General features: G+C 48.5%; 1 protein-coding gene across 2 annotated transcripts; it reads left to right on the top strand.

The window, feature by feature from the left end:
- The first annotated feature begins 9,058 nt into the window (after positions 1 to 9,058).
- Positions 9,059 to 15,414, top strand: klhl22 (kelch-like family member 22). 2 transcript variants are annotated; one of them, XM_053870902.1, is made up of 7 exons: positions 9,059 to 9,543; positions 10,802 to 10,967; positions 11,030 to 11,341; positions 11,431 to 11,840; positions 13,358 to 13,550; positions 13,620 to 13,853; positions 14,644 to 15,414. In XM_053870902.1, the coding sequence occupies exons 1-7, from the start codon at positions 9,335 to 9,337 to the stop codon at positions 14,980 to 14,982; spliced, it is 1,863 nt and encodes a 620-aa protein (XP_053726877.1). In that variant the 5' UTR covers positions 9,059 to 9,334; the 3' UTR covers positions 14,983 to 15,414. The 2 variants fall into 2 exon arrangements, with proteins under 2 accessions (XP_053726877.1, XP_053726876.1); XM_053870901.1 differs by having other exon boundaries at positions 11,030 to 11,353.

Below are 15,414 nucleotides of genomic sequence, written 5' to 3'. Positions count from 1 at the left end.
GCTCAAATATTGCGATACTTGTATCAATATTTTTGTTGAAATAATGTGAAATTGTCTTGATATTTTCAGTGGTTTTGAGGCATAGAAGCTGTGATGTGCTGCTGCACTCTTTAACACTAAAGTTTCCTTTCTATTCTATCTATCTACTTTCGACCTGTTCCTCTGCTGAGGGCGACATTTAACTGAGGTGAAAGTCTAACTGTAAGTGTGGTTCCGTCTATTCTTTCACAAAACACACTTTGTTAAGGAAGCCGAGCCTGTAGTTCACGCGTGTCTTCCGATGCAAGACAAACATCCACAGTTATTCCTTCAGGCGGGGTTTATTGAAATCCAATAGCTGCCGTATTCCTAACAAAAACATCAATAGCACGGTCAAAAACTAGTGCGCTTCTCTGGCTTCCATAACGCTTCCTACGTCAAGACGCACGCACGCGCACACATGGCCTTCTTCAGCCAATGAGAAGAGCAGTCACACCAAACAATAGACTCTCCTGGAAGACCAACTTAACACTGCACACCACACAGAATCACTCTAACAACAATCTACTCATTTTCACGCACATGATAGTGTACTGCGTTATATGATTCCCCCCTTAGGATGATTCTTACAATTTTGCTGAGCTTACAGTATGGCAGTGTATTGTATCGCACACTCTATTACAGCATCACACCTGCCTATACGCAGCCCTATTTACAAATGGCGTGGTCATAATCACCAAAAAATGCAAGTTAAATACTGACCATGTTCTTCCTTCACCATATTACAACTCGCTGTAATTTCCGACTCCCACCCTCCTGTCGCCCGTCCCTGACTCCTTCCCCCCTGGTGGGAACAAAAGCAAAGTGCTCCCTGACACCAGCCATGCAACAGTGTCCTACAAACCCCCCTCCAGCTCAGAGTAACCTCAGCCAAGCAGAAATGCCAGCATGCTGCAGGTACTGGATGACAGCCGCGTCACTCGCACAGATCTCATCTGACAGAGAGAGCACCTCTGTGCTTCTGCCTCCGCTCCGTGATACACCGGTCACGCTGCCATGCAGTGCTTCAAAGTACAAGTGCATCGTGCTCGATTGTCTTAGCAGTATTTAGAAGTATTTCCACCGTTTCCAGATCATCTTTGACTGACGTGAGCAAAGGTGCTAGGAGACCTTCAGGGTGGTCCAGTGGCCCACAGAAGAGCTGCCTCAGCACTCAGAAGGACTTGGTGTTGACCCTTGAGAGGCTGCCTTTACTGCGTCTTTGAGCCCCGGGGTTTAGCCGAGGGTCTTCTCAGAACTTCTCAGACAACAGTGGCATCATGGTCCGTGATGATCAGTGATGAGAGCAATGAAGACCAGGGAGCTGAGGGTGGACTTGGCTGGACGCCTCACAACCACAGGAATGTAGTGATGCCTAGCTGAGGCTTCATGAAACAGTGTCCTGGTGTTGAGAGGCCGCCAGGTGGCGCTGGCTGCTGTGAAATGTTTGGCCTTGAACAACTAATGAATGTGATGAATGAAACCTCACATCATTTCCAAACCAAGAGCGCCATCTATTGGCCTCTGAAAATGAGGACACTGTTTCATCAACTGTTTCACGACGCCTCATCTACCCAGCACTGCAGGGAAGGGACCTGAGATCTGCAGGCTCCAACAGCAGAGCAAGCTGGTGAAGTTGTTGGCTCCATCAAAGGAAGGATGTGGAAGAGGGGGGCAGCCAGAGACAGACTGAAAACCCATAAGACCAAAAGTTTTAAGTGTTATCGACCAACAAGATGGTCCAAAAACGGATGACAGAAAAGTGATGCTTGTGGGACAGGGATCAGACAGTTTGGTGCTGCTGAGGATCACCTTCTGAATCCATGGATCTTCTGAAGGGCTCAACATGCCAAGGCTGGCTTCAGCGTCCAAATAGGACTCAACAGTCCACTGGACAATACTCACCTCTTTCACCTCTCAGAGTGGGAATGTGTTGCATATAACTAATGACACTCCAGTCTGGAGCTAAAGCCTCAGATCATCTTTCTCTCTCTTCATTTATTCGTTTTACAAAGAGTGGCAGATTTGAACAGCAGCACCGTCTGGCCTCATACCTCCAGGCACGGACGCTTGAGATCATCCAAACACACTTGTTCCATAGCAAATGAATGAGTGGGGGATGGGCCGGTGGGAGTCATACCTGGTGACCCCTTCAGTGCCACGTTCTGAGGATGTCACCTCCTGCTGCCTGGACTCAAGAGGCCAGGAAGAAGAGGATGGAATAGACACCTTCAACAGCTTTTATCAGACAAAATCTACGCTCACAAGTGGAGCAACATTCATCGGACTCGGAAGACAGACCCGTCTCCACCCACCTGGGTCTGTTGACATGCCTCCGATCAAGCGTTACCGTCGTCAGCCGCGTTTTTCCGACGAGCTAACCTGGACGGCCGTTGCCAAGGGGACCGTTAGAAGGAGTCCTGAGCGTGATTAGCAAATCATCATGCAGCGTACAGACACAGCGAGCCACACGTTTGAGATTCAATTTGCAGGGAGGAGGAGACGCACAAGACCAGTCCTGAGAGCAGCTGTCACTTGTGTAATGTCTTCAACAGGGAAATTAGGTTGGAAAACAAGGTTCTACTGAGCCCCACCACTTTGAGTGACTCCACACAGGCCATTTATTTTTCATATTTTGGTGACTGAGTGTGGTCTCAGAGGAGCCTCCCCTCTTTAAACCTGTGGCATTTCCCTCAAACGCTTCCATCGATACCTGCCGCAGACTCACTTTTACCACCAGACCAGTGGTCAGAACATGAGCTGAGTTCGAGTCCCAGACTGATCCGGGCCAATGTTCCTCATTTCTACGTCTGGATCTGAGCTCAGACAGAATGTTCGGATCCGTTTCTTCTTCATCATCGGGCAGATTGGTCGCTTCTGAGATGTTATTTGCGTAATCATTCTCCAAATGATTCATGATGGAGCGCGTCGAAGTGACGGCAGTCGGAACTGACCCACATTTTCAATCGCCCCAGCGGAGCCATGTATCAGCAGAAGGCTGTCGTCTTAGCGTCGCTGGAGGTCCAGGTTCATCAGACACGAGCGCCAGAGCTGGAAATCTGTTGAGAAATCTGCCGCTGAAGAAAATGGATCGCTCTCCTGGCAATCACCGAGCGGGCCACGGATAAATTGGACCTGCCAGAGTCGCACCTCCACGTTTCTTCTCCGCGGATAAATCTTTTTTTTATGCAGCACTTGCTTCTAAGAATATCACACGCAATATTCAGAAATATCAATAAACATTTTAACCCCTCACATTAAAGGGTGAATACATGCAGTTCATGGCTGAAACCACGAGCCTGAAATAGTGGGAAGGTTTCCAACCAGTCAATGTGTAATTGTGCAGATCTTTGTGAAAAGTAAGACAGTAACATCCACCAGCTCAAGGATCAAATGCCCAAGTTCCGAGGCTCAGCTTGATAATGTGGTGGAGGGACTGATCGTGAGGTGTTTTTGCTGTTCTTGCCGTGTACCTGAGCTCCGTCTGAGTTGTTGCTGGACTGGGGGAGTGGGCGTCGTGGAAGCGTGTGTTGCGGTGTGTAGCAGTGTGCACAGACTGGAAACACCTGTCATTCCTGGCCCACACATCCACAACACAACTTACTCTTCATGTGTTCTCTCCTGCCATTTTCCAAACTGTGCCCTGGAAACTCACTGGCTGGAGATGAAGATTCCTGTGTGGCACAGATGCTGCCCTTTATGTTTTAAAATACGATCTTTTTCATGGTGGTTTTTCTTTTTCAATTTCTATCTTGCATTACGGTGAAATATATGAAAGGACCCTTCTGTCCTGGTCAGCCACCTTGGTATCAGTCTCCCAGTCTTCAGAGCCGACAAGGTGGCAACTTCACAGCAAATCTATTCTTTTATTCTCTATATTTTTCCAGTGGTACATATGTCCCTTCCATAAGGGCCAGTAGGCTCCAACTTTACCTGCTACCTTTCATTTACGTCGATGTCCTGTGGTGATGGATGACTGCTGTTATCTTTGGTGAGCCGAGCTCCAATGAAGGAGGTCAGTTAGAGGCTTCGCTGGGGTGACGGGAAAAGGTCATGTGGCACGATTTTTTGGAGGAAGAGAAGGAATGTATTCAAGTAAAAATGTTCCGTTTTAGGTGCTGACAAGCTCCCTGACCTTTAAGAAAGCATTAGAAAATGACCTCGATGTGCAAAATGTTTTCATCGTTTAAATGAAGCTTTGTTCAAAATGATGATAATAATTCAGCTTCCTGCACTGACTGAGAGTTATGTGGCACAGAAAAATGTGTTGTACTCACTAGGAGGCAGGGTAGGAACTAGTGAGGCTTCATGAAACAATTCAGAGCGCTCTCGGTTTAAAAATGATGTGATGTCTCATTGAAGTAGTTGTTTGAAGCCAAGGATTTTCATGCCAAGAGTGCCATCGAGTGGGCGGTGAGGACTCTGTTTCACGAAGCCTCACCAGCCCTTCACTAGTATGAACCTCCTGGCCTATATGGATGGATGATACGTGTCTAGAACTAACTGGGAATACTTTCATAACAGATGCCTGTTGGACAGAATTGCAATTTTTGGGCACTAAATTCGCAGAACTGATAAGTGGGGTGGTATTTTTGTGTTCTAGGACGCAAACAGACGCTTTTCTTGCTTGTTTCACAGCAGAAATGATGATGGTTGCTGGGCCAGCCAAGACAAACAAGAGCCTGAAGGTAATCGTGTCCCTTCTGCTCCTAGCTTGACCTGCGTGGTGTTCCTTCAGTTCATGCTTAACTAAAACCTGGCTTCGTGTCGCCGGTCACCACGGCAGGCTGGAGGTCATCTGCCTGACCTGGTGGCCGAGCTGGAGCTCTGTGCTTCCAGACCAATCAGCTCTTTTGTCCTGCTCCAGTTGTTTTTGTTCCTTATCAGATGCTGCCCCGCTCGGAGAGGGTCAGTGTTTGTGGCCGCGGCACGGCAGCTGCATGCATATTTATTTATAAAGCTCATCCTTCCCATGACGGATCCTATACGCAAACACACGTTTCAAGGCTGAATTGTTTTCACTGTTTGACGGGAACCAGCTTGCAGAGGCACATGCATGAATCCGTAAGAGTCACGAGGGAGTCCTTCTTCATCTTCATCAGTCGCCTCCGAGCTGGACCAGAGCTCAGAACGACCACCGGTGAAATGTGTTCTGAGTCTGACCAGCAATTCCCACGGATTATTCCTGCTCAAGTAGCCGTTTGGAATTGTGAACCTGTGTATCTTCGTGCTAATAGATTGTCATTTAGGCAGAACAACCTGGAAAAGAGGTGAAGATGTGTTTTCTGAGGTCTAGCAATGAAGCTAGTAAACTGTTAACAAGAGGCGGTCGGGCGCAGACGTCAAAAATCAAGTCTGGAAAACCTCTTTTCCAGAAGATCAAGGGTGGAGAGCGACTCTTTGGAAGTTCAAGGCTCATGGAGTGGGAGGGATGAGTGTGTGTGATGATGCTGAGGCGCTGAGACTCCTGCTGCCTGATGAAAGAGACTCCTGCCTGTTCACTGCTCACGACCAGCTGGAAGAGTTGAGAGGAGAGCGCCACCTAGTGCTGCTTCTCACCATCATTTTAACTTGTCCACTGTTAGCATAACTGAGTTCCACCTGGTCAGAGTGTGACATTAGTTGGAGGTAATGAAACATCTGCAAGTTAAGACGTCCTCCACCTATGGCTGAGTCTTGCCAGAGTCAGGAGTCAAACAAGGATCGGGGTCTTGTTCTCGCCTCCCTTTACCTTCACTGTTCTTTACTCTCCTGTCCCTGTGTTTTCACTTTCACCAGGGAGGTTGCACCATCATCCAAATGAGAGACTGCAGTGACCATATGGGCAAAAATGGTGGTGTTCCAAAGTACCAACTGGATTCCTCGTTCATTTGAAGTGTCCTTGATGCAGGAAGAGCTGGGTGTTTCTCGCAAAAGAGTTGTGCAACATCTGCTGGCCCATCTAGCTCATTGCTATCAACCGTATATCATAAATACTAAAGTACGACAAGTGTGACTTGGCAAGTCCATTCAGAGTAGTGGAAACCCTGGTCATTGTGTAGTGGAAAACCTCCAAACAGATACAGGTGCATCACTGATAGGTCAATACTAATCGCTGGAGCACTAATGTGAGCATTTGTTCCTCTACTGTTGCTGTGTAACTTCCCCTTGGCTCATACTGAGTGTGTAAATGAGGCGTGTTCACGACACAGTATTGAAGGGTAGATGAGGTTTCACGAAACCTCAAGAGCCTCAAGATGTCTCTACTCTACTACAACTCTACATTCAGCTCTTTCTTTTTTTTTGGCAGGCGTCGAGTCAGGTTGGAGAAACGCTCGCTCAAATCCTCCCACGTCGGTCACAAAGCATAGAAGAGCATCGCACCTTAACATCCAACTCCAACATCTATTAGACTGAGAAATGAATCTAGTGATGGATTATTCAAACAGAGAGCGGAAAAATTCCTCTGAAGAAATGATGTATGCAATTTCAACGGAAGAAAAAGATGAATCATGATGTACAGCCAATGCAAGCCTCAATATTGGAGCGTGATCAACATGAAATATTGCATTATCCAATAAATCACACAGTTATGAAAGCATAAAAAATAGATCTGCCGAGCATAATCTGATAAAAAAAAACAAAGTTTGTGAGGCGGATGATGAATGGGAAAGATAAACACATGAAAACACTGTTATTAAAAAAATGTAGCCTTTTTTTAGAATGACATCATTGGTTACTGTTTTTATAAAGAAAAAAAAAAGATTTCCATGCAGCAAACTTTGGAAGCAGCCAGTGATCTGTGCTGCACCAGAAGAATGAATAATAGAGTTCAACGCCATCACAACAATAATTCGATAAGAGCATCCAAATAGAATTGAATTAAAGTCGCAGGCTTCTATATCACCAACTCATTTGCAGTTGGAGTCATTGTAAGCGCTGAGGTTGTTTTCAGCACATGTCACTCTTCACTCCGGCACCAACAGGCCGAGACACATTTTCAGAGCTGCCTGGTGTAGATAGCGTGTATCAGAGAGTGTGTGTGGGGCTCATGCGCAGCAGGTTATTATATCTTATAGTGAAACATTTCTGCATTTAAATGGATGGGGAAATGACACCTGGCTTTGAGGCCTCTTCCATGAGTTCAGTTGTCATTCCAGAACCAAAACGCTGACAGAGCTGATGGCTTTTCTTACGTGGTAGATATCTTCCATGGTTTCTCCATAGCTGCTGTTTGAGCTCCGGATGGTTCGTTGTCAACCATTATGACTGGAGACCATCCATCACCGTGTGCCTCAGACAACCATGAATGTTGTTGTGTCAATATGAAAACAATAAAATATATATGTAAAATAAAAAGACAGATAAACAGAGACAGAGAAATAAAAAAGGGAAAATAAAGTATAATTACAATGTCTGTGTGGAATAATGATATTATTATGTCACATTACATTACTTGTTTTTTTATTTTCATCTTTGTATTTCAACCATTTTCCCGGCTGTAGTCAAACAGTCAACTTAAATGTGAGTCTCTCCATCATTAACAATTGTTGAACAATCGCAGTCCATCGTCTTGTGTCCGGTGCGGCAGGTTGGAGCCATTGTCTTGTGATAGCCTTCTTTCCAGCCACCAAAAAAAAAAAAAAGACGTAGTGAGAAGTATGAGTCTGATTTGTGGACAGATCCTTCAAGATGTCCAGAAAAGGGTGTTTTGTATCCCAACACCATGTGAACATTTTGCCAAAATGTCTGAATTTCGGGACAGTTCCAAAAGACGTGTGTGTTGTTGGAACTGAAGCTGCTCACATTTTCTCCAACACGTCTGATTTTGATTCCATTGTTTACTTTTAATCTGGGGAGTAATCAAGTGTCTTGTTTGATTCTTCCATGAAAATTCTCTCCATCCATGGGATTGAGTTGTTGTTTGCTGACATTTTGTCCCACATTTTATCAGTCAGCTCCTCACCTCGTTCTTTGGAGTGTTGGTCTTTAACATATATTGTGGTTTCACTTTGGAATTCCATTAAATGAAAGTGTAACATTGATAATGTTTTTAAAATCACATTATCATTTTGGTGACAATATTATGGTATGATTTTATCATTAGTTTGACAATCGAGGGAATGAACCATTTGACTGAGAGGTGCAGCTTGTAAGTTCTATGGCTGTTAAAGAGAGAAGTCACTCATGTTTTGAATCCTTGTTGGCAGTCATCTGCAGGCCAGATCACTAATAGAAAAGTGCCTTGTCTCATTGGCGCTTGATTATGATGTCATACCTTGAGGTGGAAATATGATTTCACCTCTGACCTCTTGGGGAAACGCTAGACTTTTGACCTGGGAAAACGCTTCCATAGCACTTCCTGTGAAGAAGGCTATTAGCCTTAGCCTTTTCTTCTGCCGCTTATCCGGGGTCGGGTCGCGGAGGCAGCATTCGGAGCAAGGAAGCCCAAACTTCCCGATCCGCACAAACCTCCTCCAGCTCTTCCCGGGGGATCCCGAGGTGTTCCCAGGCCAGAGCGGAGACATCATCTCTCCAGCGAGTCCTGGGTCTTCCCCGGGGTCTCCTCCCGGGGGACCTTATTCCGGTCGAGAACCATGGCCTCTGACTTTTTTTAATTATTATATTATATTATTATATTTAATTATTATCTGTCATGACTAATAAAATGTAATGAATTGAAATATAAAGAAAGAATGTGTAGATATCAACATGCATCTAGGAATGAACGGCCTTTGCGATAAATTACTGGCGATTTCCATGTTCGTTTTTAAGAAACACGCCGCCGCTTTTAAAGAACTTTTAGGGAGCAGCGGCCTCTAGTGGCTACTAAAGGGGAGCACGCAGAGGCAAACAAGGTAAGTCATTTCCAGAACCATGAGTGTGGACATAAAAACAGGAACTCATTAGAAATAAAATGAGGATGGTTTTGACTCTGAAGGGAGGAAAACAAAAGTCCAAATCCTCCGGTTCAGCGGGAGACTGAGGGCCACTGGGCAGCCAATAGACGCGGACCTTTGCGGTGACGTCACTGGTAAACAGACGACTGTGTCGCGTCACAGTCGGCTTGTTTCCTGCTTGTGTTAAAAGTATCGTGTGTGCTCGTGATATGACGCTCCACCTGCCCCGCAGCTCCATTCCGGACTTTCACTTTCTCTTGCAGTAGCCGAGTCGTTAGCATGCTAGCGTCGCGGTAGCCTTCGCCCGGTAAACAACCGCAGGCTGCGGTGACCACCGCGCGGTCACAGCATCGGTTCGAGTTCATCCCGGGAGCTGCTGGTTCCGTGAGAGTCATGTCGGAGGCGGGCGGGTGAGGGTGGAGAACCCGCGTCCTGCCATGGCCGAGGACGAGGCGCCGGCGCGGCTGGCTGCGGCGCGCCGCTCCAGCCCGCAGACCTTCACCGGCTCCAGCCACTTCCGCAGCCTGCTGGACAACCTGCTGGCCCTGCGGCAGCGGGGCGTCCTCTTCGATGTGGTGCTGCTGGTGGAGGAGCAGCGCCTGCCGGCTCACCGCATCCTGCTGGCCGCCTCCTGCGATTACTTCAGGTGCCGTCCATCTGTCGCTCAGAACAGTGTCCGACTTCCCGGGTGTCTGACGGGGCTGCTCTAGTTCCAGTCTGGATCACCCCGATCTGCTTCAGATTTCTTCAAAATATCATAATGCATTCACGGAAGTAAAAGTCAGAAGCGCTTGCCAACGGCTTTTATTTTGAAAGGACAATCGGATCCGAGGTCACGTTTCTAGGGTGTCTTCCGGAGGTGCTTTGCTTTGGGGTGCTCTCCTCGACACCCTCTCAAATTCTATAAATCCATGCAAGTAGTTTTTAAACAAGCAACACATTCAACTGACCTTTATTTTGAAATTAGTCTACTTCCTGAGTGTCTTCCTGGGTTGCTCTAGTTTGAGTCTAAAGCAGTTGCTTTGGTGCCGTGCAATCCACGGTATTCTTTAAAATATTGTTATGAATTCATGAAAGTCATTCAACGGGCATTGAAAGGACTTTTTTTTTAAAGGACATTTGGATCTGCGTTCACATGAGCGAGTGACTTTGGGGCACTCCTTGTTATTTTTAAATTCAGTAAATAAATAAATAAATAATGACCTTTATTTTGAAACTATACTGCTCGAACTTCCTGACTGTCTTCCTGGGATGCTCTAGTTTGAGTCTAAAATAGTTGCTTAGGTGCCAGTCTGTGGTGTTCTTTAAAATATTGTTATGAATTCATGCAAGTCATTCAATAGACATCGAGAGGACTTTTATTTTGAAAGGACATTTGGCTCTGAGTTCAAATTTCTTGGGTGGGTGACTTTGTGGTGCTCTCCACGGTGTCCACTAAAATACCAATCCGTGTTATTTTTAAATTAAATAAATGAATAAAAAATGACCTTTATTTTGAAACAATACTGCCGAAACTTCCTGAGCGTCTTCCTGGGACGCTCTAGTTTGAGTCTAGATCAGTGGATTTCCTGACACTGCGATATATCAGCCTGTCTTTTGTTTAGAAACCAGCGTCCCCTGAGCAATATATAATGTAATATGAGCACTGCAGCATTGTGTCTGGCTGTTGATGTCATGAGATATGGAAGAAAGTCCCAGAATACTGCGACTTGACTGAAATTCATTTTGTTTTTTATTCCACTGTTTCAGTTGCATCAAATTTCATGGCTATTTTACACGCACACTTGTGGAGTTTTGTTTTGTTCTTGGGTCTTGACCTCAGATGCCAGTCCAGAGTTGTGTTCCTGCCCTGCAGTGACACACGACGTCCTCTTGAAAAGTGACTGTGTGCACTGCTGTTCCAGGGTGATGTTCGCTGGTGGTCTGCGGGAGGCGCAGCAGACGGAAATCCCCATCCATGGCGTCTCCTACAAGGCCATGAAGAAGATCCTGGACTACATCTACACCTCACGCATCGAGTTGGACCTGGAAAGTGCCCAGGAGGTGCTGATCGCGGCCACTCTGTTGCAGGTGAACCTCGACCCTGGGCGCGTGAGGCCGACGCCCCGCTGACTTGCCTGGTGTCCTTGCAGCTGGAGAAGGTGGTCGGCTTCTGCTGCGCCTTCCTGGACTCCTGGCTGGATGAGAGCAACATCTTAGAGATGCTTCTCCTGGCCGACCACTACGGGCTGCAGCAGCTTCACCACAGAGTCCACTGCTACATCCTGGCCAACATCCAGACCCTGTCTCGGTCGGAGGTTTACCGACGGCTGCCCGTGGAGGAGGTGTTCCAGGCGCTCTGCAGCGACCAGCTGCAGGTCAGCAGCGAGAATGAGGTGTTCCAGGCGGCGCTGCACTACCACTACAGCCCTGCGGAGGTGGAGAGCGACCAGGTCTACCTGCAGGTCAGTCAGAAGGTGTGTTCTTTTGGTTCTTTTGAGCCCGGAACATCTCGGTCAGCGTGCGGTTCCTGATCCCCGTCTGGTCGGCGCAGGACAAGCTGAAGATGCTGGATGCGGTGCGCTTCTGTTTGATGGAGAAGCAAGTCCTGCAGCGGCTCCACGGGCGTCTGGTGCCGTGTCCCCTGAGGGATTGTGTCTCCCAAGCCCTGATCTACCACGAAGAGGAGCTCATGCAGCCGGTGGCGCAGGGACCCCTCACCCAGCCGCGCTCCACCTCCTACTGCATCCTGGGCTTCGGCGGCATGTACTCCTCCAACTCTGTCATCGGGAGCGAGTGTCTGTTCCAGGTCTTCCACCCCAGCTGGGGCGAGTGGAGGACCCTGGACGCCGCTCCGGCGCCGCGCATGTCCAACCAGGGCGTCGCCGTCCTCAACAACTTCGTGTACCTCATCGGGGGAGACATAAACACGGCCGAGTTCATCGCAGCCAGCTGCTGCTGGAGGTGAGAGACCTGACCGAAATGGTAACCTCATCCTGGAGAAGTGAGATGTCGAGGCCATTTGTTATGAGAAGAGAAAAGAAGTGAGCATATCCAGGGGCCCCAGCCAGGGAAGGCTTCGGTGCAGATGTTCTGCTTGGTTTCACATCCCCGTCTGAATCTACATCTCAGGCCACAGTGATTGTTTTAATCGTTCCATTCGCCTCAGTGATGACACTTGTGTTCGTAAAGCATTCTGACAGTTTTAATTTGGGGTTAAATTGTGTCAGTGAGAGCAAGGGAGCCAGATGTTTGTAGCTTCTTGTTGGTTACAACAGGTGCCCAAACGTGTTTATATTTCCGGCTCCTTCTGTTTCCATGCTTGTGAAATGACTTTTTTTTTCAGCGTCGTCAAGGTGGGGAGCAGTTTTGGTCCTGTCTTAATGGTGCAGTACTGCAGGAAACCTTGGTCTGTCTTGATCTGAGTGCTGGCAAAATAACTCAAAAACAGATTTGGAACCGCCAGTCTCTTACAACTTAAAGCACCATGAGCTCTTCCTGTGTTGTGTGAGTTCTGGCACCCTGCTGCCACCTGCTGTCCTGAATAGCTCATCGCTATCAGCAATATTTCAAAGGCAAAAACATTAAAATAAAATGAACACGCAACTGTTTATACAGCGCCATTTTGCTAAGCAACTGAGTGTGTGACAGCTGACAACAAGCCTTAACTACTAGTGATGGGTGTGGATGAGGCTTCATGAAACAGTACTGCAGGGTTGATGAAACCGGGTCCTGATTCTCAGAGGCCACTAGATGGCGCTCTTGGTTTAGAAATGATGTGAGGTTTCATTGAATTCAAGTCCAAACACTTTACAGCAGACAGCGCCGCCTGGTGGCCTCTGGAAATCAGGACACCGTTTCATGAAACCTCTCGAGAAACTACAGATCACATGCTGAGCGAGACTCTCCAGCCTGTAAGATGACACGGTTCAGATGCATCGACTTGATGGTCTGGTGAAAGACGCGAGCATGTCACCTCACACCGACAGCTGACTTGGAGACTGCTTTCATGAGGCTCATGAAGACTAAAGAAGCAGGAACACTCGAGCCCTCGTGGCGCAGCGGCAGCTCCTCGCTGACACTGAGGAGAGAAACAAAACCTCGTCCTCCTGGAGCCTCAGCTCCTCTGATCTGGGTCAATAAGCCAGTCCCACGTCACTGTGGCCTGTCACGGGTTCAGCTCATGGATTTCTTGAGTTATCAATGAAAGCCAAATCTTATAAAGGAGAGCGTGACGCTGATGATTAGTGTGGTTCCCATGAATATGGCCTGAAAATAAAGCAGGAATGTGTGTGTAAGAGATTCCAAAGCCAGACGTTGTTACTCTCATGGGAAGAGCTAATAAGTTTCACTGAGTACAAAGTGGAGCTTCAGCACGCGCCATTGTCTCATAAAAACAACGTGATTTATCTCCTCTTTTTCTCTTGTATAAGAAGTAACATTACTGATGTTGACAGACTCTTGTGATCTCTTCTCTGCAGATACGACCCGCGTCACAACAGCTGGTGCTCCATCGAGTCCCTGTCCAGCTGCCGCGCCGACCACTGCGTGTGTGTGCTGGACGGACACATCTACGCCATCGGGGGGCGGGACTACAAGGCGGTGCTGAGCAGCGTGGAGCGCTACGACCCTCACACCAACAAGTGGCAACCGGTGGCTCCGCTCCCGAGGAAGGTAGGTGGCTGGGGTGCCGGCAGGTGCCACGCTCTCTCCCAGACGCTCATGAGCGGGCCGCTCCTCCAGGTCTATGCTCACGCGGGAGCCACCGTCCAGGGGAAGGTGTACGTCACGTGCGGTCGCAGGGGTTCGGCCTACCTCAAGGAGACGCTCTGCTACGACCCGTCCGCCGACGTCTGGACGGAGTGCCCCGACGGGCCGGTGGGTCGGGCCTGGCACGGGGCGGCCGGAGTGAACGGACGCGCCTACGTCATCGGGGGCAGCAACGACCAGAACGGATACAGATGCGACATACTGAAGGTATTGCGGCTTCAGCGTGTGAGAGGAAGAGGGTGAAGGCAAGGCGCCTCGCGTGAAGCGTGGCGAAGCCTCATTTGTTCCCCAGTTTGTTTCTGGTGGAGAAGGAAACAGCGACTCCTCCAGTGTTCAACAGTGAAACAACTGTTTTCTAGACAGTGTATTAGTTTTGTTGCCAGGGAAAATATTAATAATAATAAATAATAATAACAACAATACAACAACAACCACATTAATAATAATAACAACAACAATAATAATACAGTAACAACCACAATAATAATGACAATAACAATAATAAATCTTATTCATTGTTATAAGTTTATTTGTGAGCGAGTATGAAACAAGCTCCTCATCTTTGAACTTTTATCCCAAGGACCATGTCTCTTCCAAGGAGCTGTCGATCTAATGGTCCCTGGTCAGATTATAATGTATCAGGCCTCGAGTTTGTCGTGACCGACACATTCACAGCATCGGATCAGGTTTCAAGTCGCTGCCTATGACCTTAGTGACCTTGTAATGCGCCATGCTTCCGACTTGTTACTTGTCGTTTGTGGTCTTCCAGCGTCTTCCAGAGTCTTGGTGTGACATGGTAAATGCTAGTGATGGGTAGATGCCCTAACGTTCAGAGGCCACCAGATGGCGCTGTCTGCCACCTTCTCGTAGTCAGATCTAGACTGTGATGAAGTTCATGTTAAAACGGAGAGCGCCACCTGCAGACCTCTCCATCCGTGAGCACTGTTTCATGAAGCTGTCTGCTCTGCTTCTGTGTGTGTGTGTGTGTGTGTGTCAGACGGCGTGCTTCGACCCCTCCTCCAGCTCGTGGTCGGTGCTGAGCCCCCTGCCGGCGGGGCACGGCGAGCCCGGCGTGGCCGTGATGGGGCCTCTGATCTACGTGCTGGGCGGACGCTCCCACGACAAGAGCAACAGGATGAAGTACGTTCACGCCTATGACACCGGTGCCGACCAGTGGGCCTGCGACACCGAGTTCAGGGAGCGGGTGTCGGGCCTCGCCGCCTGCGTGGCCCTGATGCCGCCCGCCGTCATGGCGCGGGCCAAGCGCCCAGACGGCCGCGTCAGGGCCCTGTTGGACGTCGGCGACATTGGAGACACTGACTCCAGCGAAGACTGAGGTGGCCGCCTCACGGCCCCAGTCGCTCAGTAACTCCTGTTCATGTGTGTGGCTCCTCACACTGGTGTCTAAAGAGAAGCTCTGCTGTAGCTCTGTCCCTGTGTCTGTGGCTCCACTGGGCTGGAAGCTCTCGCTGCTGCTGCTGCTGCTGCTGCTGCCGCCTTCGCTCCTGCCTCTTACTTTGATCCTCGTTCCCTCCATGAAATGTGCCGCGCAGGACGAGGAGAGCGGAACATGTCATGACAGCAGGGTGCCTTGCTTCTCAGGTGGCCTTGTCCTTCTGAAGGAGACCACGCCGGTTGGTTCGGGGATTGGAATATGCACAGCTTTGCTCTGGACGCTGCTGTCTGGTGCCTCGGTGAGTCCTGTCCCACTTACAAAACACCCTTCTGTTTGGTGCCACACTGTTGGAATAAAGGCAGCTGAATCCGT

The sequence above is a fragment of the Synchiropus splendidus genome, chromosome 7 (genome assembly GCF_027744825.2).
Source record: "Synchiropus splendidus isolate RoL2022-P1 chromosome 7, RoL_Sspl_1.0, whole genome shotgun sequence".
Classification (NCBI taxonomy): Eukaryota; Metazoa; Chordata; class Actinopteri; order Syngnathiformes; family Callionymidae; genus Synchiropus; species Synchiropus splendidus.
Note: the sequence above shows the minus strand (reverse complement) of the source record. Positions and strands in the feature narration are given on the sequence as shown.